Raw genomic sequence first — 25,622 nt, forward strand, 5'->3', positions numbered from 1 at the left:
AATTTGAACATTCTAAGATTGACATTGATTGTGTCACGTAGAATGTATAGCAGTAGTAAATTTCATTATATGAGCTTCACTGCTCATTTATATTTTAAACTCCTTTTGTACCTTGACTTAATACTCCTCAAAATGAGTTCTTTACTCTCGTAATTCTTCCAGGTAATTGTCCTGCTATCAAATTTTTCATGAATGTGTTCCTATATTTGAACTTGATATTTGGGTCCACAGATGTGCTGTGAAAAGGAATTATTGTTTGATACTTTATTTTTAACATTAAGAGCTTGTTGAAATACTATAGAAATCATTATCTCTGTCTCCCCACTTTTTTTTGCTAAGTCATAAATTTTCATGATAAAATGTCTTTGTTCAAGTTCCACCCACCGTAATAGGTGCCAGTTCCCCAAGTGAAGTCTCAGTTGTCCTCAACCATGATACCACCCTTGAATGCCAGGTCAAAGGCACTCCCTTTCCTGTTATCCACTGGTTCAGAGATGGCAAGTAAGTACCTTTTCTGTGTTTGTTGCAAGAATCCAATTGTTTGGAAGTAGATGTGGATTTTCTCCCTCTTAATTATCTTACCACATAGAATATTATTAAATGAACATGAAGGAAAAACAGTATTTTTCCAAAAATGGCCTCACATTTATGAATTTAGGAATTACAAGACATGCCAGGAACTTATTTTAGAGACATAGAGGAACTCATATTTGTTACATACTAAATATTCTGCCCAAAGGCTAAGAATGAAAATACAGAGATAATTTTGTCTTTACATGGAACTGTTTGAATTATTAAAAAAGAGAATTTGCTTTTGACAGCAAGATGAATACTTAAGCAATTAGATGTTTCCCAGACTTCAAGTTCAAGGGCTGCTGAAGTTTGCCCGCACTGACACGGCTGCGATGGTTCACGTTGCTCCCGAGGTCTTATCACAGTATGGTCACAGTTTGTGTATTATAATTTCTACGAGCAGGTGTCTAAGGCCTAAGTAGCAAAGAGTAAAGTTTTGCAGTGTATAAAATAAAGGATTGTATAAAAACTTTCTATACAGCAGTAAGAAAGACAAACAGCATAGATGTGTGGTGGGTATGAACAGGCAATTTAAAAGTTACATAGTTAAACAGGAAGTGTGTTAAAAGATGCTCTCCTTCGATAAGTTGGAGAAGGTAAGCAAAGATAATGGGATTTGATTTTTCACAGATCAGTTTGGCAAAAAAAAAAAAAAAAGCAGAGGTTTGAAAAATGTCAAGCATTGGCTTAGAGTGTGGGAAATTAGGATACAGAGCTCTGATGGGATAACAGAAATTAGTACTCTGCAAGACAGTGTGCTGATATCTGTTAAAATCTAAATGTTCGTATGCTATAATGTAGCAGTTACACTTCCGGCGTCTAGGACAGGGAAGCCAGTCCTCTGGTCCACAGGAAGGCTTGTGCGGTAGTACACCCTGAAACACTGTGATGGCAGAAAAGTGAAAACTGCTTAAAGCTTGACATTGGGAGAATGGTAGGTGACAGATGGCATTGTCATATGCCAAACGCTAAGCAGCAGCTAACTAAAAAGAGTAAGATCACACTGTATGTACCAAAACTATCTCTACAGCTATTGTCAAGTGAAAAGCAAAGTAGAACAATGCCGTAGTACCACTTACGTATAACAACTGTAGGTTTCTTCAGGAATACATTTTTGGGTGAAAATGTTTAGAAAAACATGTGAAAGAACACAAGCCAGACTGATAATGATAACACGTCTAAAGAAAATGCTTAAATTAGGGGTAATAAACCAAGGAGACCTTTTCTTATTGTACTTTTTTGTTTGTTTAAACTTTGTTACTTGCATAATTAACCATCAATGAAAGTTTTAAAGTGACTTAAATTTGAGTAGTATTATCAAGTATTTCACTTCTTTAAACAGTTCAAATACATGAAAGTATGGCATATTATTCTCTTAGCTTTAGAGAAAAAGTGTCGTACCAAGGAATAGTAAAGTAATTTTCTACCACAGGAAATTAAACATGTTTCCATTTAATCTTGTAGTCCGTTTCATGGCTTATTAATATAGCAATGCATCATCTAATTATTTGTCATGTGGCTAAGTCACTGCAGCTTTTTAGAAACTAGCTGTGGGTCTTCCTGAAAGGTAATGGATTTTAAAGGCATGACTCCTAGGATACCGTAGATTTGAATGACTGTTATGTTTTATGTATTAAATAAAGCTGCTGCCAAACATAGAGTATTTTATAGTTGTTAGTAAATGACTCTGAGTTGTAGAAAAAGACTTCCTTGACAAATATATATGAGCTGCTTTCAGCATAAATATCTTCCAGTTTTTATGATTATAAAAGCATTCACATTTATTAGAATATCTGCTTTTTAGAAAAGTTGGCATGATCATTGTCTTTAGTAAGTAATAACCATTCACTCTGTTGTGAATGCTTCTCCAGGTATTAAAACATTGGTTTAAAAATAATATTGCTTGGCTTGAAGCTCCTGTACTCTTAGTTTTTCTCTTCTGAATAATGGTAGAAATTTTGGCTTATGTGAACCAAAAAAGGCGGGGGGAATGAATGAATGAATGAAATTAAGTTTTCTATGAATATTATTCAATGATTTAAGTTTAACATCAAGAAACGTTTCATCTCAAAGGAATACTTAATCATATTTTGGGTTTTTTTAGATTCATACTAAAAATTTCAACTTTGATTCATAGTTTTAACTTCTCATGTCTTAATGATTTCTGTTGTGATTAATAAGAGAGAAAACATTTAGAAAAATAAAAGTAGACCCATGGAATAAAATTTTATTTTTTCTAGGCCTTTATTTTTGGGAGACCCTAATATTGAACTTCTAGACAGAGGACAAGTTTTACGTTTAAAGAATGCACGAAGAAGTGACAAGGGGCGCTACCAGTGTATCGTGTCTAATGCTGCTGGCAAACAAGCCAAGGACCTAAAACTGACCATCTATGGTAAGGGTGATTTTCTTATGCTTTTTATTATCAGTTCTCATTATAAATTGAAAAGCAAGGTGTACTCTAATGTTAACTGCTGTTTTATTCAAGACTAAATAATTTGGAATGCTACTTACTTTCGAAAAAAGAGCCTATCCTCATGTGTTTTAGGCTAGAACATTGCATCCAATTTTAATGCATTTTATCATTAAGAATGGATTTCTTCAAGGGGCCTAGTGATTTTTGTATGACCTCACTTAAGAGGTCAAGTATTCCCTAATTTGTTAATATATACATAAATCAAATGTCTATATCCCGAAAGGGTTTTAAAAAAATTCTAAAAAGAGTAAAGATTCGTGAAATAGAAGGAAGCTGATGGGGTACTAACAACTCACTCTGTTTTCATTACACGTTGGCCTTCATTCAGACCACGTAGGAATACTTGAACTGTTTTAGGTTTTAGGTTGTGCTGCTGTTTTCTCTGTTAAGTCCCCATCAGAGATACGTGGCCCTTAATTTTACTAAAATTCTCAATATCCCCGGAGGAAAGTGACTGCCAAAGTCATTTTATTTATTTATGGGCGGAGCCATGGGAAGGGACATGAGCATTATGTTACAGGCTTGAAGAATTATGCAGTAAAAAGGAACAGAACTCCTTAGGCCAATTGTGCTTACTGTGGCTTTACCTGGTGCACTGTCTTCTATCTTTCTACAGCACATGACACTCAAGGAAAGTTTAGATCCTTCAGGAATGTCACTTCCTTCACAGATACACACTACTGTATATAAAAGAGATAAACAAGGACCTACTGTATGGCACAGGGAGCTATATTCCATATCTTGTAATAATTTATAATGGAAAAGAATCTGAATAAGAATAGATGTATATATATATATAATTTATAACTGAATCACTTTGCTGTATACCTGAAACATTGTAGGTCAATGCTACTTCAATTAAAAAAAAAAAAAAAAAAAAAGTCGCTTTCAGGATCTTCCCAATCCAAAGCAGTCACATAATCACTCTCTGTTATGTTGTCCTAATTTCCCCCATAGCACAGATCCCTGTCTGATAGTTTATTGCTTGATTTTGGGTTTACTTATGTATTCGCTATTTCTCTCCAAGGAAGCTAAACTTCATAAAAGCGGGGCCTTGTTTAGCACATTCCCTACTTTAATGTCTAATACACAGTAACTCTCAAGAAATATTTGCTAAATGAATGAACTTTCTAGTGATAAACTGTCCAATATGGTAGCCACCAGCCACATGTGGCTGTTGAGCACTGGAAATGTGGCTAGTCTGAATTGAGACAAGCTATACAGGCCACATAGCAAAGACTTAATATGGAAATATAATGTAAGATATCTAAGTAATTTTATATGGAATACATCTGAAATGATGATATTTTAGATGTATTGGACTAAGTAAAATGTATAATTTTCATATTTTTTAATGTGACTACTAGAAAATTTTAAATTATGTCTGTAGTCTGCATTATATTTCTATTGAACAGTGTTGATCTGGTCATCAGTAAGAACTTGGGCTTCTGAGATAAGCAGACTTTGGTTCAGACCCAACTTCTGCGACTTACTAGCTTTGCAACTTTGGATAAATTGCCTAATACTTCTGAGCTTCAGTTTCTTCATCTGTAAAGTGGGGATAATATCACCTACTTAATACTCATTATTGTGAGGATCAAATGCTAGATACTTACATGTATTACCTGGCTTATAATCAGAGTTCAATAAATATTACTCATTTATCATTATCTATTTAGCGGTTGTATTGTCTTATAACCTGAAATAGAGAATATAGCTTGATTCTGTATAACTTCACTGAATAGTCAATCTCCCTTTTTTTAATGTTAGTTGTCTTTATATAAATTTAAAATAGCTTTCTTAAATAAAAGAAATTTTATTTAATGCAGGCTTTTAAATCATTTCTATTTATAAAAAGAAGCCTGTGGAAGCAATCAAGTCATGAACAGACATGTCCTCCAAAAAACAGTAATGTAACTGGAAGATTAGGTACACAGGCATCCAAGTTAAACAGAAGTGTTATTGCTACCCCTGGCCTCCTACCAGAAACAGCCTTTTAAACAATAGGTGCAATATTTCCCCAAAGCTGTTGAGTAGTCTTCTCTACATTGTTGTATTGTTGCCAAAGTCTGCAATGAATGCATTTTGGTAATTCAGTAAGACTCCCATTTCCATAGGACTTGGGTTCTTTCATTTCAGATCCTCTTGTTCACTCTGTATGATGCCCTCAGGCACCCAGAAGAGAGGGCCCTATAATGATTAAACTTCTGAGATTGTCTCAGATGAATGGCATTGTAACATTGTGAAGTTCTAAGTATTATAATTCAGGAAATAATACCATTTCCTCGGTAGCAAGCTCATCTGCACCGCTGAGTGGGTAATCTTAAGCTTATTTTATTTCACTTGTGAACATGCTTTTATGTCTAAGAATAAATGAAACAGATGCCATACTTAGGCTAACTCGAGGAGTATTTATGTAGATTTCAGATTGAGACTGTGGTTCACACTGTAGTTGATTCATCCGTTTTCCTTACATACTAACATGGAGGTGAAGCGGCTGGGTAAATGCACCTGAAAGGCGGAAATGCACGTTGGACCTGAAAAAAGGAAGAATGGAGACAAAATATGAGTGAAAAATAAAAGAGATGGAGGGGGGGAGAGGAGGTACAAATGAATGGAAAAGAAAAGGTAACACAAGAGCTTTTAAAAGCCTACAGGGAGATTGTGGAAATTCACACCTAGTAGTTCTGAGGCAAAGATTTTTAACCTGAGGTCCATAGATAAGTTTCAGAGGTCTGAGAGCTTCCCCAAATGGTGTAAAAGTCTTTGAGTGTATATACATGGTACATTTTAATGAGCAGTGGGTTCATAACATTTATCTGTAAGAACCTTCCTCAAACGGAAGTATGGATTTCAGAAAAGTGTATATAATTAACTTGAAGCAGGAAGCAATATTTATTTGGCAAATTTAAACAGTAGATGGTATGTTGTTCTGCTTTCAATTGGAAATGCTCTTTGAATAATTTTTCTCAATTTCATAAATACAAACTTTTTAAATAGACCTTTTCAGTACAAATGATATTCCTTTGTAAAACATTTTAGAGTAAAGGGTTGTTTAAACCTATGTTCTTTATTAATGTATCACCCAACCAGTTAGGCTAGCCAGCTTATTTAGACAATTTGAGCCAAAAGTTTGATACACATTTCCAGATTAACATATGATATAAATAGTCTCAAATCAAAATCAAAATTTTAAGTGTGAATAAAATGCTCTTAAGATTTCAAAGTGGTGGCTTGAATTTACATTAATTATAGCAGAACTTGACAAAGTTTTTTTTTATAAAGGGCAAGATAGTTAATATTTTAGGCTTTGCAGACTGCAAGACAAGATCGGGGTACAACAAAATAGAAATAAATATCTACCAATTGTTTGATGAAATTCTTTTTTTCTGGTAATTTTAAAAATTGTGAGAGAAAATATTTGCAAACAATGCAACTCATGGCTTAATTTTCCAGAATATACAAACAGCTCATGCAAATTAATAACAAAAAATTTTGTAGAAGTTTTATAATACAAGTCTATTAACGAGAATGGAGTTCTTTGGGGGGGGATAACATTTTACTTAATTGGTGTTCAAAATTAATGATTCCTGTCACCAAAATCAAATGCAAAACTTTGTCTATTAAATGCTGATTTGCAATGAGATTTTATGTATTTCATCTTTGAAAATGTCTTTTCACAAGAATAGGTACTGTCCAATGCTGGTGTCAGTTTACAAATATATGATTTTAATTGGCCATATTCATTACTTAAGAGGCATTTATAGAATTCTATTATATTCTCTTGATTTTGGCTTTCAGCATGCTATTATACTGCAAATTAACCTATTCCAGTTGAAGATTAGATGGAAGGTCTTCATTTTCAGAGATAAATGGACTGTCAATGTGGACATTTCCTTTGCATTTTCATCAAGGTCTGACAACACATTGTAGAAACTGAAATTTAAGCTCAGAAAATATATTCATTGCAAATTTGTAGTGGAATTAAGATCTCGGTTTTGTTTGACAGCATGGGAAATGTGTGGAGCAGCTTAACATTATTTGTGATTCAAACAACAGAATGACTGCCACGGTATAAATTTTGCATTCAAGTGCTATTGTATCTGGTAATTTTAGATTGAATTCATTAAGAAACATTGTCAAGTTTATAGCAAAATCAAATTCCAGAATCATTCACTATTTAATAATAGTCTTTATGGACAGTTCTTCTCTTTTAGAAAAAATTCAGTCTCAGTTCTTAAGTTCAAAAAATTAAAATATAACTTTACCACCATGAAGTAGACTGCTGTATGGTAGGATGAGAGCTTCTAATTCTGACAAAAATTCATGGAACTGATGATATTTAAGTCCATAAGAGCAAATAAAATGCATCATGGACCGTGCTGGCTCAATAACACATGAGTATTTTATACAAGTGCTTGATGATGAATCATACAAGGAATAAAGATAGACTTTTACGATTTTATGTTTGAATAAATTTTTGTAAGCTTGTCTAAACCTTTTTCTGCCCCACAAGTATTTTTATCACCATCAATTGTAACACATCTTAGCAGATTCCACTCCAGATTGTAAAGAATAGTGGGGTTTTTTTCAACTTCTTTGAAAATGTTCTCTTCTGTAGTTATTCCATGCAGACTATTCTTAGAGGCTAATTCTTCAGTTTCTTCAAACTTGGCATTGATTCCTCAAATAAAAAAACAACTAAGCAGTATCAGTAACATCTGTCAATTTGTCAAAAGCCAAGAATTACTATTCAGAAAAGTTGCCTTTAAAAAAAATTTGACTATTGATATTGCTGTCAGTGTTCTCAACTCTTCAAGCAATTATTCTCATGGAAAGGCTGATAATCTTAAAACAAATTGGTTTCTCTAGACACAGTTCTTTGGCGGGTGCAGTCATTCCTGATTTAATTACATTGCTGTTGGTAAATGGCTTTCCTTGCTTGGCTAACAAATGAGCCACTCAGAAACTTACTTTGATTGTAGCCTCATTTTGACTTTTTATCTTTGTGAGGAAATTCTGCTTGGTGAGACATTCTATTTTACATTATCGAATTTATCTGTTATTTTTCTTGAATGGGAAGTACAATGTTGAGTGCTTAGTCTAGTAGTGTTGGTATACATTGCATTCTTTCAAAACAGGTACAGTGTTATTAAAAAATAAAGGCAGTACTTTGCCATTTAATTTGATTGCAAAATAATCCACGCTGTGATGTTACATTTTAAAGCCCACTTTTCTCTTTTCGTATTTTGATGGGAGGAGTATGCACGGTAATTAAAATAAAAACAAATTTCTTCTGTATAGCACAGGAAACTATAGTCAATATCTTCTAATAACCCCTAATGAAAAAATATGAAAATGAATGTATGTATGTATATATGCATGCCTGGGACATTATGCTGTACACCAGAAATTGACACATTGTAACTGACTGTACTTCAATTTAAAAAAAAAAAAGAAAAAGTAAAATAAAATATCACAGTATGGTGATATCTATGGCACTTGAAATGCTGTCAGGTAATAACTGTGTCACTGAAATTTATGGTGAGCTGAGCAACAGTGAGAAGCAATGAGAACACCACATTTGGTATTTGTTGCAATGATGTAACTCTGCCATTGTAGAGTGAAAGTAGCCATAGGCAAGATGTAAACAAATGAGCATAAGAGTAGTCCAATAAAAAAATTACGGATGCTGAAGTTTGAATTTCATATAATTTTATGTACCATACAATATAATTATTATTTTGATTTTTTCCAGTCATTTAAAAATGTGAAAATGATGCTTAGCTCAGCATCTCCCTGCTTGGCCTGTGGGTTGTAACGGACTGCCCTGGTCTATGCAGTAAACCACCTTATAGAAATTCTCTACCATCAAATTTATTTCTACCGTCAAATTCACCTCACAGTACAGGCATACTTTGAGGTTATTGCAAGTTCTGTTCCAGACCACCACAATAATGCAAATACCACAATAACATGAGTCTCACAAATTTTTTGGTTTTCCCAGTGCATGTAAAAGTCATGTTTACACTACACTGTAGTCTACTGAATGTGCTACAGCATGAGATCTTTAAAAAAATGTACATACCTTAATTTAAAAGTCCTTTATGGGTAAAAAATACTAACCATCATCTAAGCCTTCCGCAAGCCATAGTAGTCACGTTAAAATTGCTGACCATAGATCTCAACAACAAAAATAATAATAATGGAAACGTTTTGAAAGATTGATAGAATTACCAAAATGTGACACGGAGACATGAAGTGAGGAAATGTTGGGAAAATAGCTCCAGTAGACTTGCTTAATGCAGACTTGCCACAAACCTTCAGTTTCTGAAAAACACAGTATTTGTGAAGTGCAATAAAGCAAAGCAAAATAAAGCGAGGTCTGCTTGTACAGTAGATCTTGCCTTCATTTATGTGTGAGGAAAAAAATATGTATATGAATGTTTGTCACTGTGAACTAGTTCTAAGAACAGTTATCAGAAATTACTGGGGAATTCCACTCAGCACCCAGATACTGTTTCCTACTATCCTTTCCTACTAAAAACACCCAGGGCTTCTTAGAGGAATAGTTAATTCTGGGCTGGGGCTGGGAATATATCACATGAGCCTGGAGCATGTAGTAGGGCCAGAAAGTAAGAAAGGACAAAAATAATACGATGACATGAGTATGTCAAAGGGACCTAGGGCCAATTGGAGTAACTCCCAATGGCCAAAACTGGACTAATTTGAATAATAAAATAAATAATGTAATATTGGATTACAACCCAAAGTATAAAATGTTTCCATGAGTCCATATTGATATAAATAAATAAATTAGGGAAGAGAGACAAATCTCCCCTACAGAAGAATTCCAATAAACTATGTAAGTATTCCCCTCTCAAAACATAGCCTCCCACCCCATATGTATGGACTAAAAGGAATGATTCTTTTCAAAAGAAAGGGCAAGAGAGTAAATTTATAGCAGAGAAACCTAGCAAAACCTGCCTCAGCCAGGTTATCCAGGTTAACATCATTGGGGATTAGTTGTGATGGTTGTGTGTTCCTTTGACAGAATTGATGAGAATGGCACTTCGCCTCTGTGATGGTTCTTCCAAAACCCACAACCCTGGTCCAACCATAAGGAAAATATTCTATTCTAAGACAAAAGTGTGTTAAAAAATGGAGGCACTCAAGTTCAGGCGCATGCCATGTGATTTAAATTACTGCGGCGATAGCACAATCCTGGAATCGTCATGTCCAGAATATGCAGCAGGGCCTGAGCCAGCCAACTTGTTTCCCCAGCAGCACAGTCCTCATGTGGTGTGAGAGGCCAGGCACGTGGCTGCCGAATTGTGGTAGAGACACATGTAGCCAATTAGATGAGTAAAGTTGAGTGAATGAACTCTCGGTGGTTCCAAAAAAAAAAAAAAAAAAGAAGCAAAGTTAGACTCCACAGCTATTCCCAGTAGCTGGTTCTGAAAGCACTTGGGCCTTTTGAGTTTCCTGGGGAGGGTGCATGCGGTTGTACCTCATCTGACCTTCTTGCTCCCTTGGCCTGATTTTAAACTGACTGTATTTACTCTGAGTGGGATTTATTTTGTTGTGCTTTGTTTGTGAAACATAACTTTCCTAGTTTACTCTAATATGATCTGCTGGACTGAAATGAACCCCTGAATCTAAAACTGACTTTCTGCTTTTACTGAAATCTGAAACCCAGAAGGAGAGGGTGATAAAGATTGTTTTGACAAGAAAGCCAACTTACGATCAGTAGATAAATCACAGACTTTCTGATTGTCTTTAATTCATATTTACTTTAATGCATTGTTTCAACATCTATAGCATTTTAGATTTTGATGCAGATGCTAAAGCTTAGAAGACTTGTTTCTGTTCTGAAATCTTTTGTAGTTCCACCTAGTATTAAAGGAGGGAATGTCACCACGGAAATATCAGCACTGATCAACAGCATAATTAAACTGGAATGTGAGACACGGGGACTTCCAGTGCCTACTGTTACTTGGTATAAGGACGGCCAGCCAGTCATATCCAGCTCTCAAGCACTTTATGTTGATAAAGGACAATTTCTTCATATCCCTCGAGCACAGGTCTCTGATTCAGCGACATACAAGTGTCAAGTAACCAATATTGCTGGAACTGCTGAAAAATCATTCCAAGTGGATGTCTATGGTACGGAAAAAAAATATATGTTTAATTATGTGCCTTTCTGCCTTTGCTTTGTACTGTGCCAACTTTCATTTGATTCACTAATCAGTCCCTGATGGGTTGGGTTGCCTTCAATATGCATGGATAGAAATTGGAAGGATTTGTCCCCTGATTTGGAAAAATATTTTTAAAAGCTAAGGTGAGCAAGAAGTGGTCCATTCATTTAGTCAGCCATTTGCCCATGGCACTTGGGCATCTGGACCATTTGGTTTTCACGGAGAAGGTAAAGTAGTTGTTAGGACTAAGATCATTCTCTACAGCTTGTCCTTTATAAGCCAGACACAGTATAGAGAATCCCACAGCATTTAGAATAGTTGCAGATCAGCTGAACCAGGAAATTCTTTCCTCAATAGCTCAGAGGGAGATGAACACGGAGGCAGTTTCTAGAGTCAAACTTCATGAGGAAAAAAAGCCCCTATATTTCATGAGGATTTCATGTAACTGCCTGAAATACTCCTTTTTTCTGCTTAGTTCCTCCAACGATTGAAGGTGACTTGGCTATGCCTCTGAATAAGCAAGTGGTTGTTGCTCGTTCACTGACCCTGGATTGTGTAGCTGCCGGCAACCCCACTCCAGTTCTCACCTGGTTGAAAGATGGTGTACCCGTGAAAGCCAGTGACAATATCCGCATAGAAGCTGGTGGGAAGAAACTAGAAATCACAAGTGCCCTGGAGGTCGACAGGGGACAGTATATATGTGTGGCTACCAGTGTGGCAGGAGAAAAGGAAATCAAATACGACGTTGATGTCTTAGGTAAATGAGGATGCTACCACCTGTATTCTCATATTCATAGCAAGACCTGTCTAGTTGAGTTGATGCTTTTGTGTTCATGGAATTACAAAACAATCTTAGAAAAGATTTAGTTACCTGTTTAACTCTGGTCTACACACTCTGTGGTGATTTTATTACCAGAGTCCCCTGATCTAAAACCCCTCATAAATCTTCAACTTACTCTGATAGGTATACCTTATACGTATATAGATGCTTTTTTACATCTCTGATGATATCTGATTGCAGTGAATGACAACGTGGTCTCTTGTCATGAGCACTCTGCTAACCGACAAGAAGCTTAGCCTGTGGGCCTTGGAAAGTTATTTTGCAGCCTTGAGTCTCTGTTTCTTTATAAACTGAAGGATTTGAATGCTGGCCCAATTTTTGAGGTTCCTTTCTCTTATTCCTATGAAAATAAACAACGGAAAATATGAATCCACTTTATATTCATATGGCATCAGCAGCACCATAGTACTAGATGAACTGAGAAAAATGCACAGTGGGTGAAAAGTATATTTATTGATCCTGGCAAATGTATATTATATAAAATGTACTGAACAATACATTTCAATTCCCCTTCATGTACTAAATGACTGTGATGCTTGTCAACCTCCTGAAGTGCAGCTTAGTATTTCTTAAAGTGATGCTCTTTTTTTCTCTTGTGTGCATTTCTTTGTATATTACATCCCTGCTGTTTTCTAGTGCCACCAGCCATAGATGGAGGAGATGAAACATCTTACTTCATTGTGATGGTTAATAACTTACTGGAGCTGGATTGTCAGGTGACAGGCTCCCCTCCACCAACTATCATGTAAGGGTTTTGGTATGTCTTCTAAATACCTCCAACTTCTTTATTTGAGTGTTTTAGAGCTGTCTTGAAAGAGGTCTGTGTCATTAAAAAACAATTGTATAAAATTATACTAATTGATTCCCTCTTTTAAAAAGCCTACTCTGTATACAGGGCAACTTTTACTTGATACTCGCAGGGCCCATAAATCTGCTCAATTAGAATTCATTATATGCTCTTAGGAATTGCATTTTCAGTTCATAGAGAGACTGTGAGGCAGTAGCTATCAGATCTTCTTGAGGCACCGAAATGTTTAATGAACAACTAAATATAAGTGTACCAGACATATTAGGAAAATAGAGGAAATTAGCATACATATATAATTACCAATTCTTTTTTCTCATTCCTCCATCCACAAAGCATTTCTTGAATACTTACCTTTCATTTCCATCATGCTATGGGATGCACAAAAGAACAGATACTCAGCTAACTGTTGGGATAAAATATGTTCACACATAATTATAAAACTAAATGGAGAATGGTAACTCATAAGAGATCAAAGAGTATAATGCTATATGATTTCAGGGTTTTATTTGACAGCGTTTGAGGATTGTACATGTTTTGCTGGCTAATATTATTTAAACATTTGAAGTGAGTAATAATGTAGGGGTCTCTTTGTGTAACCCATCTTTAGTAAAAGAATGAAGAACTCTACATGTAGTTATTGGGTTCCAACAATATGCCAGCTTCTTGGTTAGGCCAGGTTTCCTTTTTCTTTTTCCCATTTATAGTTTATCGAATGAGCCAATGGGAAATTAGGCTGGTACACAATTGAGAATCTACGTATGTAAAAATGTATTCCATATACATACACATACATATATCTAAATATGTAAATCTGACATATAAATAAATCCAGTTCCTCCAAGATAGACGGATTGATTGATTAAGGATCATAGTTACTTAAAATATAATTAGGAACATAGTCATTTAAAACATATCTCCAGGCTTCTTTTCGCCTTATTTCTATAGGTGGCTGAAGGATGGCCAGCTGATCGATGAAAGGGATGGATTCAAGATTTTACTAAATGGACGCAAACTGGTTATTGCCCAGGCTCAAGTGTCAGACACAGGCCTTTATCGGTGCGTGGCGACAAACCCTGCTGGAGACCACAAGAAGGAATTTGAAGTGACAGTTCATGGTATGCTGAAGTAGGGACAGGAGCATTATGCTGAAGATTAAGTTATGCATCATTTCAGTATCTAGTTCAGATCATAGCTCAGTAATCTGGATAAATCTTGTGTTGTGGAAAGCAGTACAGATTTGGATGCAAATCTGAGTGTGAATTTGGATGCAAATTTGAGTTCAGTATTGGAAAATTTTAAGACACTTTACTAATACAAAAGACTTAACCAGGAGGTACCATGTGAATGAATCGAGACAGAATTTAAACGGCAGGAAGTATATTCTGCATAGAATGCCAGGGTCTGAGGAATGAGACCAAAGACGATGGAAGAGACAGGCAGCAGTTCCCAAGTGAAGGGGTGTGTCAGCTTTCAAAGGTCCAGCCAAAACAGGAGGGAGTGTGAATAAAGTCATTTCCAAAAATGGAGGCTGAGGGTGTTAGGCCAGATCCAGGATGCATAAGTGCATTCACAGAACTGGCAGGAGAGGGTTAGAACCATAAATCGAATGACAGAGCAGCCCTCTGCCAGAGTATTATGTGTTGCATTTGCCAACAGACCTTAGGAAGGGAGGGACTGGAATGAGAAAATGAAGAGCGTTTGGAAGCCACAAACAAAGGTTTCTATGAACATCAACTTCATTTTTCCCAGGCGGACTGTTTTTTTTTCCCTACTTTTTCAGTCCCGTGATGGAATACGGCTAACCCTGTTTCTCAGTCTCAGTTCCAGTTCCTAAGGGAGGGAACCTGGCAGACCCAGCGTAAATCAAGTTACCATCCCTAGATTTAATCAGCCTTGCTGGAGGCAGCGTCATGTGGTATAAATACGGATACTGGAAACCCACCCTGATTTAATGAGGTAGTTCTAGAGAAAGGGAGGGTCATAATAGATTGGGAAAACACACCAAAAGGTTGTAAGCTGAACATTCATGTGAATTACAGTTGCTGTAAATACATTTCACTTATTCTTTGGTGAATTAGAGATCCATAGTGAAGAAATAAGTAATCTCTAAAATTGCTGAAAATTGTAAATGAAATGCGTGGGATGAAATTACTTTGTTTGTTAAAATAGCCATTTGCCCTTTTCTAAGGTCTAAAGTTTCAGGTTCTTGGATATAGACTTTTAAGTGATCCACTGATGATGGTTTTTGTTCCCTCCCTCACTTCCTTTTTTCCTGCTCTCCTTCTTTCCTTCCTCCTTTTCTCTTTTTCTTAAATCTAGTTCCTCCAACTATCAAATCCTCGGGCCCTTATGAGAGAGCCGTAGTGAAGCACAAGCCCATGGCCTTGCAGTGCATAGCCAGCGGCATCCCGCACCCATCCATTACCTGGTTGAAAGATGGCCAGCCTGTCAGCACTGCTCAAGGAAACCTCAAAGTACGTATGACTGTTACTTTGCCCAAGATGAAAAAGCTGTATATGGCGGTATCACATTCTCCTTTCTTAATTCTGGATTTTCCTGCTGGACAGATTTTGCATAAAACTTACTAAAATAGTGTGTGTTTTCCTTAGGGTTTTTTTTTTTTTTTTTTTTTTAGAATTTAACTGAATATTTTGATTTGAAGAATTGAATTAAAGACTAGTACCTTGATCTTAACATAGTAGTTGGTATTTTTGTTATTTCAATTCATGCCTATTTTGACTGTTAAAAACCTGGTGGTCTCATGGATGAAAGGTGCATCAGTACTAAATCAGAGCACCCCCAGTATGTTCACCATTGACTAGGATTAAGGTAAAGTTATGTCTACGTGAACCGAAGTGAAATTGTTTTGAAAAATATAGTTTCACTTGTTTATAAATTTCGAAACAGCAGAAACTCCGTCTCTATGAATAAGTTCACTTCAGTATCCTGCATACTGAGTACCGTCCCTGGCATATAACTATATCTCAGTACATATTTGTTGAGTTAATAGATCACAAACCTGAGTAATCTAAATGATATATTTAAAATAATTAAAAGATTTTGCCACAAAGATCAAGTTAATTGACTAATGTGGGCTTGAACTTTGCTTGAGGTAAGTTTCAGTAACGAGGGATGTGCCAAGCTCTTTTCCTAGCGGAAGTGATGGATATCAGTTCATTTATTATTCCTAGTCCAAATCCAGTGGAACCAGTCTCATACATGTGTGCTCACAAAAGATGCAGTACCCAGCCTTCCAATGTAGTGCAGGTAAACAACTGTTTACCTGGAAGACAGACATTTATCATGGATTCATATAAAAGTATAATTGCAAACTGTGATAAGTAAGTTTAAGAGAAAGTATAGAGAGATTTAAGAACAGAAAATGAGGGAAGCCTTTGAGCATGGGTCGGTTTGCAACCCTAGAGCTTCCCGGGTGTAATCCGAAAGCAGCCCCCATTCACAGAGGGCAGAGGGAGAGCTAAGAAAGAGACACAACACTCCAGATGGGTAAGGGGCAGGTTTAAAAGCAAGGGAACTTACTTACAAGGCTTGTCTTGGGGGGGTGGGGCTGTAAGATGAGTAGCTCTCCACACCTGCCCGTGAAATTTTAAAAGTTTATGTGAACTGTCAGTCACATCCCCTACCAGGATGGTCTCAACACTGCTATTTCAAGGCTGTGTGCGTTCTGGGGCAGCTTCTGGCACAGAGAAGGCAGGTGGAGTGCACGTTCCAAGGACAGGGGAGAGGGTGAGGAGCCTCTAAATGCCGGGGACCAGCTCACAGGTCATTGGGGCAATGACCTCTTCCAACAGTTTGAGGGTAATTTATGGAGAGAACCTTTAAGCAGAGACCTGAAGAACATATAGGAATTAAATGGGCAAATTAATAGGAGAGAGCGGAGTAGAATCTCTCAGAGAAGACGTGGAGAGACCTGAAGAACATATAGGAATTAAATGGGCAAATTAATAGGAGAGAGCGGAGTAGAATCTCTCAGAGAAGACGTGGAGGGGCAAACAACTTAAAGTAAAGGGGAGCGTGGCACCTCTTGAGATCCGGAATGCAAACCAGTGGATTAGGGAACTGAAAACAAGGGCAAGTTGGTAATAGAGGAAACCAGAGAGTGTGTAGAAGACATTTAAGTCGTGCTTATGATTTTATTTTAACTTTAAAGCCTGTGGGAGCTTTTTGAACAGCTTTAAGAGAAGAGTGTCTTGATCAGGCTTGAGTTTTTCAGTAGTTACCTAGGCCCGTTTTGGAGAATGAATTGAAGTAGTCGAGAGTAATTATGTGGAACTCAATGGAATTTATTTGCATTTGTCTAGGAGAGAAGAGATGGAAATCTGGACTCCCATGCTGGTCATGGAGATGAGGATACATGGATATACTTGAGAGTTATTTTGATTAAATCATTAGGGCCTGGTTATAGATTGTGAAAGGTGAGGGAGTGAAGAGCATCAGGGAAAGCTCAGAGGAGTCCATCCCACGCAGATGCATAGATAGTGGTACCATACGGTGAGAAAGGAGACTTCGGAGGAAGACAAGTTTGAGAGGGAAAAAAAACTGTGATTTGAATTTTAGACTTCTGGGGTTTGAGTTGACCCAAATAAAATAAACTAGTGGAGATGCCAGGTAGACCATTGAATAAATGATTGGGAGCTGAAAGGATAGCTCTGGCGGGGACACTGATGCATAGATGATATTTGAAACCATGGACATGGATGAGTTACTGCAAGAGCAGAATAAAGAGTAAGAAGAAATGGGAGAGAAAACGGATCCAGTTCAGAGTCCTAAGAAATGCGGGCATTTAAAGGCCTTGTGCAAAAGTCCAGAAGTGAGTGTGAGTATATGAATGTGCTGCTTCACGTGTTGAGTACAGTGTGGCTGGAGAAGTAGTTAAGTGGGAGTCTGCGTGGAGTGTATGGAGAGAAGACCGTACGGCGTCAGAATGTGGTAAGCCTGGAGGCCTATGCTGAGTTCAGGTTTCATCCTGGGCAAAGTGGGGAGCCATGAATGAGCTCTGAAGAAGGACTTGTAAAAAGATCAAATTTGCATTTTAGACAAGTTATTCTGGCAACAGTATGCAAGACAGATTAACAATTTGGGAGGTCGGAGACACTGGAATATAATTTAAGGAGCTATTATAATCCCACAGTGTCTGTGAGAATGGAGAGAGGGGACGTGAGAAACATAGAGCGGTCTAATTAACAGGAGATTTGATATGGGCTCCGAAACCCAGATGCCTGGGGGGAATAGTTGGTGCCATTAACCAAGATTGGAAACACGCAGTGAGAGGTGGGTTTAGAGATACAAGCAGTCATAAGCTTTGTTTTGAATATGTTAAATTTCGTGTGTTAACCTATTCAGCAGACAGCTGGAAGCTCAGAAGAGAAGTTGAGGCCAGGGCTGTAGACTTCAGTCTGCACAGGATTCTTCATTGAAGCCATGGGTTTAGATGAAAACTAATAGGAAGTTTCCTATAACAGGACAGGAGGAGGAAGCAGATTCCGTAAAGGAATCTACTAAGAAGGTCAGAGGATGAGAACTGAGGCAATGTTGTGTCTTCACCTCCCAGAGAACAAAGTGATTCAAGGAGTAGGAAGTCAGCAGTGCCAAGTGCTATACGTGGTAGAAGAGAATATGAGTTCACTGCATAGGCTGCTGGATGCTGTGCCTTGAAGTTACTGGTAACCGCTGAATAATCGGTTTCAAAGAATAACGGCTAAATCACCAGTTCCAAAATGGTGGAGGCAGTGCAGTGCGTTTAAGAGGGAAACAAGGAAAACCAGTCAGAAGGGAATTTATCTGCGTTTCCGTTCCTTATATTTTATAATTTTTATTGTTTTTCTGGCCCTCATGACCATTTAATCAAAAAAATTGTTGTTTTAAAACTATTTATGAAGTGTTATATAAATGTAGCCATGCTTTTTTTTTCCCAAATAGTTTAAATTTTCCTCACATACCTCATAGTTTCAGTGCTAAAGTCTTTTATTCAGTGAAGTTTTATGACTACCAGCAAGCTAGCCTTAGGTTATTTTATTTTGTGTTTTCCAATGAACAGGAAAAACTTTTCAGTCAAAATAGTCTATTCTTTGTGCATGATGAAGTGATCTGGCAATAATCTATCAGGAGGTAATTAAGATGCTGGCATAAAAATGTGATTAGCTGTTATGAATTTAAATGTTTGTCCACCTCAGCAAATGTCTTCAAGTCCAAGTGTGAAGTACAAAACGCTGCCGTGCTTTCTGCTCCCAATTAGATACAGTCTTCTGGGCGAGTTCTACAAATTGCCAGAGCCCTGATGGAAGATGCTGGCAGATACACGTGTGTGGCTACCAATGCGGCTGGAGAAACACAACAGCACATTCAACTGCATGTGCATGGTAATGGCATCACCACAGCTTAACAAAAGAATATTTCTGTGGCTTTTTTTTTTTTTTGACACAGTGGGCTCATTTTTGTTAAATTGTAGTATAAAAGAAATAAGTATTTATTTTAGTCTGTATGGAAAAAATGTCTTTTTTATGTTATTATCGTCATTGCTCATATTAAGGTCTTCAATTTTCCACAAATAGGATGTGCTAGGGCTCATAAATAAATAAACACACTACCCTGTGTTTTAAATTATTTGAATTCTGTCAACTGATAACTTTGTACAGATGACTCTTTCTGAGAAGACAGCTGCGACAGGGTTTTTCCTTAGCATTGTTTGTGATTTTCTTGCCTGCCTATGAGATGGGTTTTACGAGTAGAAGCTATCCTTGACTCAGAATCTTCTCTCATGCACTTTAATAAAAAGTCTGGGTGGCCATGGAATACCCCATGGATGTTACCACTTCCCAATAAACTTGAAAGACTATCTGAACTTGAGTTTAAGACTTCAGATCTCTGGAGACCCATCACAAGAGGCCAAGAACTGCAGGCTTGGACTTTCCTGATTCAGCCAAGGATATTTGCAGAGAGCTGGCCAAGATCCCTGCATTCACGTTACTCATTTTCTCTAATTCACGTGATTGCCTATTAAACCTTTTATTCATTTATTCATTCCATCCTTTCATTCATTCATATAATTACTGCACCTTTACTGAGCAGTCTTACTCTAGATTCATTCATTTATTCCATCCATTCATTTATTCATATATTCACTGCATTTACTGAGCAATCTTGCCCTAGGAGAAACCTCAGAACTTAGCTTAATTCCAGGTATACAGTAGGCAGTCAATAAATATTTAACAAATGAAAGAGTAAATAGTAAGTGAATGAAGAAATTTAACATTGAATTCTATTCTGCTTCTTCAAATATTTTCTTTTATTTAAATCACCCCATTAAAAGATTCAGATCATCATTTCTCTAAATGTTTCCAATCAACCAGCTTATTCTTTCCCTGGTTCTTCAAATATGAGCACCTAATTTATGGATGTCATACACACAAACCGTGCTCCTTAAGAGGACCTTTATATTGTCATTGAGTAATTAACTTAAAGACCACTATCTGGCTGTAACCATCTTGGAACTGGATCACCATACTTGAGGGTTTGGGGACAGGCTGACCCTGCTCTTCGGTGAGTTACCTTGAATTTATCTTGTTTCTCACAAGGCATTCTGTTCTTTCTAGTGTTCTTTGGCAGCTGTCTCCAGCATATGTTCAGACCTCCCCTTCTGTCTAAGACTGTGCTTGGGGTGGACTTGCTCTCCTTCCCCATTTTCCTGCCCTGAGTCTCCTTCTCTCCTCCTTGTCTAGGCTGTTTATCTTCTCCCTTCCAACAATTTCAGTCCTCACCTGGTCTCCGTTGTTGGCTGAGTGGAAATAGTTAAGTGGGACGGCATGTGTCACAATCATCTCACACCCTGGAGTCATGCCGACCGTGGTTTAAATTCTGTGCTAACTGTGGTCTGTGTAACCTTGAGCAAACCATTTAAGTTCTTGAGAATCTGACTTAGAGTGCTTTCAAGATTTCAAAGTATTAGGTGTAAAATATCTCCAACTTCTACTCTTTCAGGAGTTATCAAAAAGAAGGGTGTTTTGTTCCCTAGACTGGTGAAAATTACTTAAATACTCTGTAGTGAAGAACAGAATTTATGTCACCAGAACTGGGAAGAACCAGACTTCAGTGTGTAGGGCTCCCAAACTTGTGTCCATGAAAGTCATATGTATTGCTTGTTAAAAATGCAGCTTCCTGGGCCCATTCCCAGATCTGAAACAGTATCTCTGTTGTAAGTGGTCTATGCCATTATGTGGAGGAACATTGGCCCAGACTCTGAAGGCTGGCCTAGAGACTTGTCATTGTAGTCAAGAATGACTGAAAGCCAGAGTCCATGAAAGAAATCAAGTATTCCATCAAATATGGAGCAACAACAGAAAAGAAAAAGAAGAATCAATACCTAAGAAAAATGCAAGCCTAAAAACGTGCTGTCTGAATATGGTTACAAAAATGTTCCACCCACCTATGTGGAAAATCATCAGAGACAGGGGTAGCAGTTTGGAAGATGTCTGGGTTAGTGTAAAAAGAAAGACTGTAAGCATTTATTAAAAACTACCAGATGGAGATTATAAGGCAATCTTGATACGAATCACAAATAGAAGTAAAATATGTTAGTGCGTTAATAGCTGAAAATATATTTCCTCTAATATGACCTGGACTTGTCTGGATAACAGTTCATCAGCCTGAAGGGAGAATAAATGATGAAGTGAACTTCTGATCTAATACTGATTGTGATCAACCTGGAGGAAGTAGTCATGTGACAGGAATGTGGACAGAAAATGGGCGTATCGTTTTGGCAGTCATTGATGGCATTGTCACCTTGGATGCAAGTGGCTCCAAACTTGACTCTGTCCTCTCCAATACTTAACAATTTCAGTGAGGATTGGAGGTGTTAAAAAAGATGTAGGCATTTCTAAGGGATTAGTTAATGACAGATTTCAGAGAGACCTCAGAGGTTACAATGACAAGTTTATCTGATGTGAAGAATTATGTAAGAATAGGGTGGAAGAGTGTGGCTTAAAGATACCACACATTGAAATACTTGAGGTATTAATGGCTTTCTCCAATTGCTGTAGATATTATAATTCAATTTCATAATAAAGCTAATCAATCTCAGAAGTCAGTGATAGAAGCTTACAGTAGCCATTACTCTCTTACAGTCTGAATGCTTCCACAGTGTTGTATCTAATTTCGGTGCTATATATTAAGAGGGACATTGAAAAATCTACAGGGAAGCAACTGTCATTTAATTTAGTTCATTTATTAATTTATTTAACCAATCCTGTAGTTGCTTTTTAAATTGGGGTTTGTTTTAATCCCAGTCCTTAGTGATGGGGTAACACATTCAGTAAATGAGCATTTACTATGATTGTCATCTAAAACCGTGCAGTCCTAAAAACTCAGCTTTCCAGTTGTTCAATATTTTCCTTTTCTATAAAAAAAAAAAAAAGATTGTGGATGCTTTCATCCTTCTCAAGCATGGAAATAAGTGTTTCCAAAAGGTGGAGTAAGGATACATGGTCTCCTGGACTGAAAGATGAAATCATGATCCTAAAAAGGGAACATTCTCATGATCCCCTGGGTCTTCCAGGGGGGGGTCTGTCCGTTATAAAAGGCAGAGGCTCTCAGTAGGTGGTCCTTTTTGATGATCAAAGTTTCATAATTCTGGAAGTTCTAATTCTCTAGACCAAACTATGAAATTATATTTAAATGTCAGATATTTGCCAAGTGAGACAGATGTTTCCACAAACAAATGATTATTTGGGGTCTAATGGCTCAAGCATTTATTTCATCTGCACTTAATTATTTCCTAAGAAAAACCAACCAAGGTAAAGCACCCAGAAGTAGAATGTTGTGTTTAAAAGCATGGGCTTTGAATTTGGGCTCCTATACTCTTGAGTAATATCTGAAGGACAGTGGGCTTAGATGTTAGATTTTTTAAAAGCTCAGTTTTCTCATCTGTAAAATGGAAAGAATGAAGATCATAGCATAATCAGGGAGGTGGTTGTGTGGAATAAATGTAAGACTAGATATGAAAAATTTAGTCTGGTCTCTGATTCCTGGTCATCGTTTGTAGTGGTAGCTTAATGACTGTTTTAGCCAAACACATTTGGCTTCTGGCCCTTCTCACTGCACCATCGTTTTACAAATGTATCTAAAGTCCTGTTGTCTTTACTGTTGGCGAGGAACCATCTTAGGTCTGTATTAGTTGTCTGGTGAAAACATTAGTAGAGCACCATTAATTTAATTGTATTATTTTAAAGTATTTGCTTGGCTAACATCTGCTAACACCCACTAAAAAAGGTTTCTCTATCATTTCTGTGTTTTGCTTAATAGCTCACTTGTGGCCTAAAGGAGACTTGAGAATATTCTTTCTTAAAGGATAACTTCAGTTCAGGGCTCTATGATACTAGTTTCTCAGTATAGATGAATTTATTACTCACTACATTATAATCTTGGTGGTTAGGGAGGATTAACCCTCCCAAATCACTTTGAGATCAGTTACATATTAACTCAGATTTAACCAGGATTTGAAAACATGAATTCCTACCTTTGAGTGATTTAAGTAATAGGCAAAATCTAGACCCACAATATGTCCAGAAGGTATTTTGGTTTTGGCATGATGTAGACATGGAGCTTTTAGAGGAAGAAAGAAACCAACAACTTGGATGGAATTCAGTCTTCTGCTTAGAGTATGCAGACATCTTACTGTTAACATAGTATTACCTTTACTAATGCTTCATCTAGAACAGTGTTCACCTAAATTCAAAATTGCAAGACCATTTCTTTAATGCTAGAAGGGAATAATAGAATTTATATTTGTCTTTAGTTTTTAACCTAAAAATGAACCATTTCATGAAATGACTGATCTTTCCTCATTGAGTGGCTTGGTACTCTTTGAAAATCATTTGATTGTAGATGTAAGAGTTTATTTCTATAATCTGAATTCTGTTCCACTGCCTAAACGTGTATCCTTATGCCAGTACCACGCTGTCTTTTTGTATTTCTTTTTTTCCCCCTCAGCTGTATTGAGGTATAATTGACAAAGTTATTTATATTTAAAGTGTACAATGTAATAATTTGGTATATGTATACTTTGAAATGATTAGCACAATCAGGTTAGTTAACACCTCCATTACTTCACATAGTTACTATGTTTTTGTGTGTAGTGAGAACACTTAAGACCTATTGTCTTAGCAATACAGTATTATTGGTAGTATAGTTACCACACTGTGCGTTAGATGTCCAGAACTTACTCATCTTACAAAGGAAGGCTTGTACCCTTTGACCAGCGTCTCCCCATTGCCCCAGCGCCCAGCCCCTGGTAACCATCATTCCATTCTGTTTCTATGAATTTAACTCTGTAAATTCTACATATAAGTGAGATCATTCAGTATTTGTCTTTCTTTCTCTGGCCTATTTCACTTACCATAATGTCTTAAAGGTTCATTCAGGTTGTTTCAAGTGGCAGGATTTCCTGCTTTTTCAAAAATGGCTGAAAAATACTCTGTTATATATGTGTGTGTGTGTGTGTATGAGAGAGCGAGCTAATATCTTCATTATCCATTCTTTTGTCTGTGGACACTTAGGTTGTTTCCATGTCTTAACTATTGTAAATAATGTTGCAATGAACATGGAAGTGCAGATACCTCTCTGAGAGGCTGATTTCATTTCCTCCAGATAGATAACCAGAAATGGGATTGCTAGATCCTATGGTAGTTCTATTTTTAATTTTTTGAGGAACCTTTATACTGTTTTCCATAGTGACTGTACTATTTACATTCCTACCGAAAGTGTACAAGAGTTTGCTTTTCTCCACATTCTCACCACACTTATCTCTTGTATTTTTTTTTTTTTAAGAATCATCCTAACAGGTGTAAGGTAATATCTCATTGTGATTTTGATTTGCATTTCCCTGATGATTAGTGATGTGTTGAGCTGCTTTTCATGCACCTGCTGGCCTTTTGTATAGCCTCTTTGGAAAATTGTCTGTTCAGGTCTTTTGACCATTATCTAATCAGATTATTTGGGTTTTTGCTATTGAGTTGTCTGAGTGTGTCTTTTGGATATTAACCCCTTATCATATGTATGGTTTGCAAATGTTTTCTCCCATTTCGTAGATTGCCTTTTGTTTTCCTGATGGCTTCCTTTGCTTTGCAAAAGCTTTTTAGTTTGTAGTCCCATTTGTTTATTTTGCTTTGGGTGTCATATCCAAGAAATTAATACCAAGACCAATGTCAAGGAGCTTTTCCCCTATGTTTTTTTCTAAGAGTCTGTGGTTTCAGGTCTTACATTTAAGTCTTTAATCCATTTTGTCTTAATTTTTGAGTACCATACTGTCTTGAATAATTAATTGATTTCCATATGGTAAATCAACTCTGCCTTCCTGGGATAAATCCCTCTTAGTCACAGTGTGTAATCTGTTTTACATGTTGCTGGATTCACCTTGCTAGTGGGTTTTGGGGTTTTTTTTTTTTTTTGGTGATTTTTGTGTCTGTATTCATAAGGGGTATTGATCTGTAGTATCCTTTAATTGGCTCTCTCTCTATGGTTTTGTTATCTTGGTAAAACTTAACCTCTGAGAATGATTTTTTAAGAAGTGTTTCACTCTCTGCTATATTTTGAACGAGTTTGTGAAGGATTCATGTTATTTCTTAAATGTTTGGCAGAATTCACCAGTAAAGTCATGTAGGTCTGACATTTTGTGTGTGTGTCTGAAGTTTTTTAAACTACTAATGTGATTTC

The 25,622-nt window shown here is 36.8% G+C and overlaps 1 protein-coding gene across 5 annotated transcripts in view; it reads left to right on the forward strand.

The window, feature by feature from the left end:
- The window catches only part of HMCN1 (hemicentin 1), a 399,863-nt gene that overhangs the window by 226,052 nt on the left and 148,189 nt on the right, over positions 1-25,622 (forward strand). For all 5 annotated transcript variants that reach the window (XM_074351803.1, XM_074351799.1, XM_074351801.1 and 2 more), the window contains 8 exons: positions 375-501; positions 2,814-2,968; positions 10,937-11,215; positions 11,723-12,004; positions 12,725-12,833; positions 13,842-14,011; positions 15,216-15,370; positions 19,153-19,276. In XM_074351803.1, the coding sequence (XP_074207904.1) occupies positions 375-501; positions 2,814-2,968; positions 10,937-11,215; positions 11,723-12,004; positions 12,725-12,833; positions 13,842-14,011; positions 15,216-15,370; positions 19,153-19,276 (1,401 nt within the window). The remainder of the gene's footprint in view (positions 1-374; positions 502-2,813; positions 2,969-10,936; positions 11,216-11,722; positions 12,005-12,724; positions 12,834-13,841; positions 14,012-15,215; positions 15,371-19,152; positions 19,277-25,622) is intronic.

The sequence above is a fragment of the Camelus bactrianus genome, chromosome 23 (genome assembly GCF_048773025.1).
Source record: "Camelus bactrianus isolate YW-2024 breed Bactrian camel chromosome 23, ASM4877302v1, whole genome shotgun sequence".
NCBI classification, from domain to species: Eukaryota; Metazoa; Chordata; class Mammalia; order Artiodactyla; family Camelidae; genus Camelus; species Camelus bactrianus.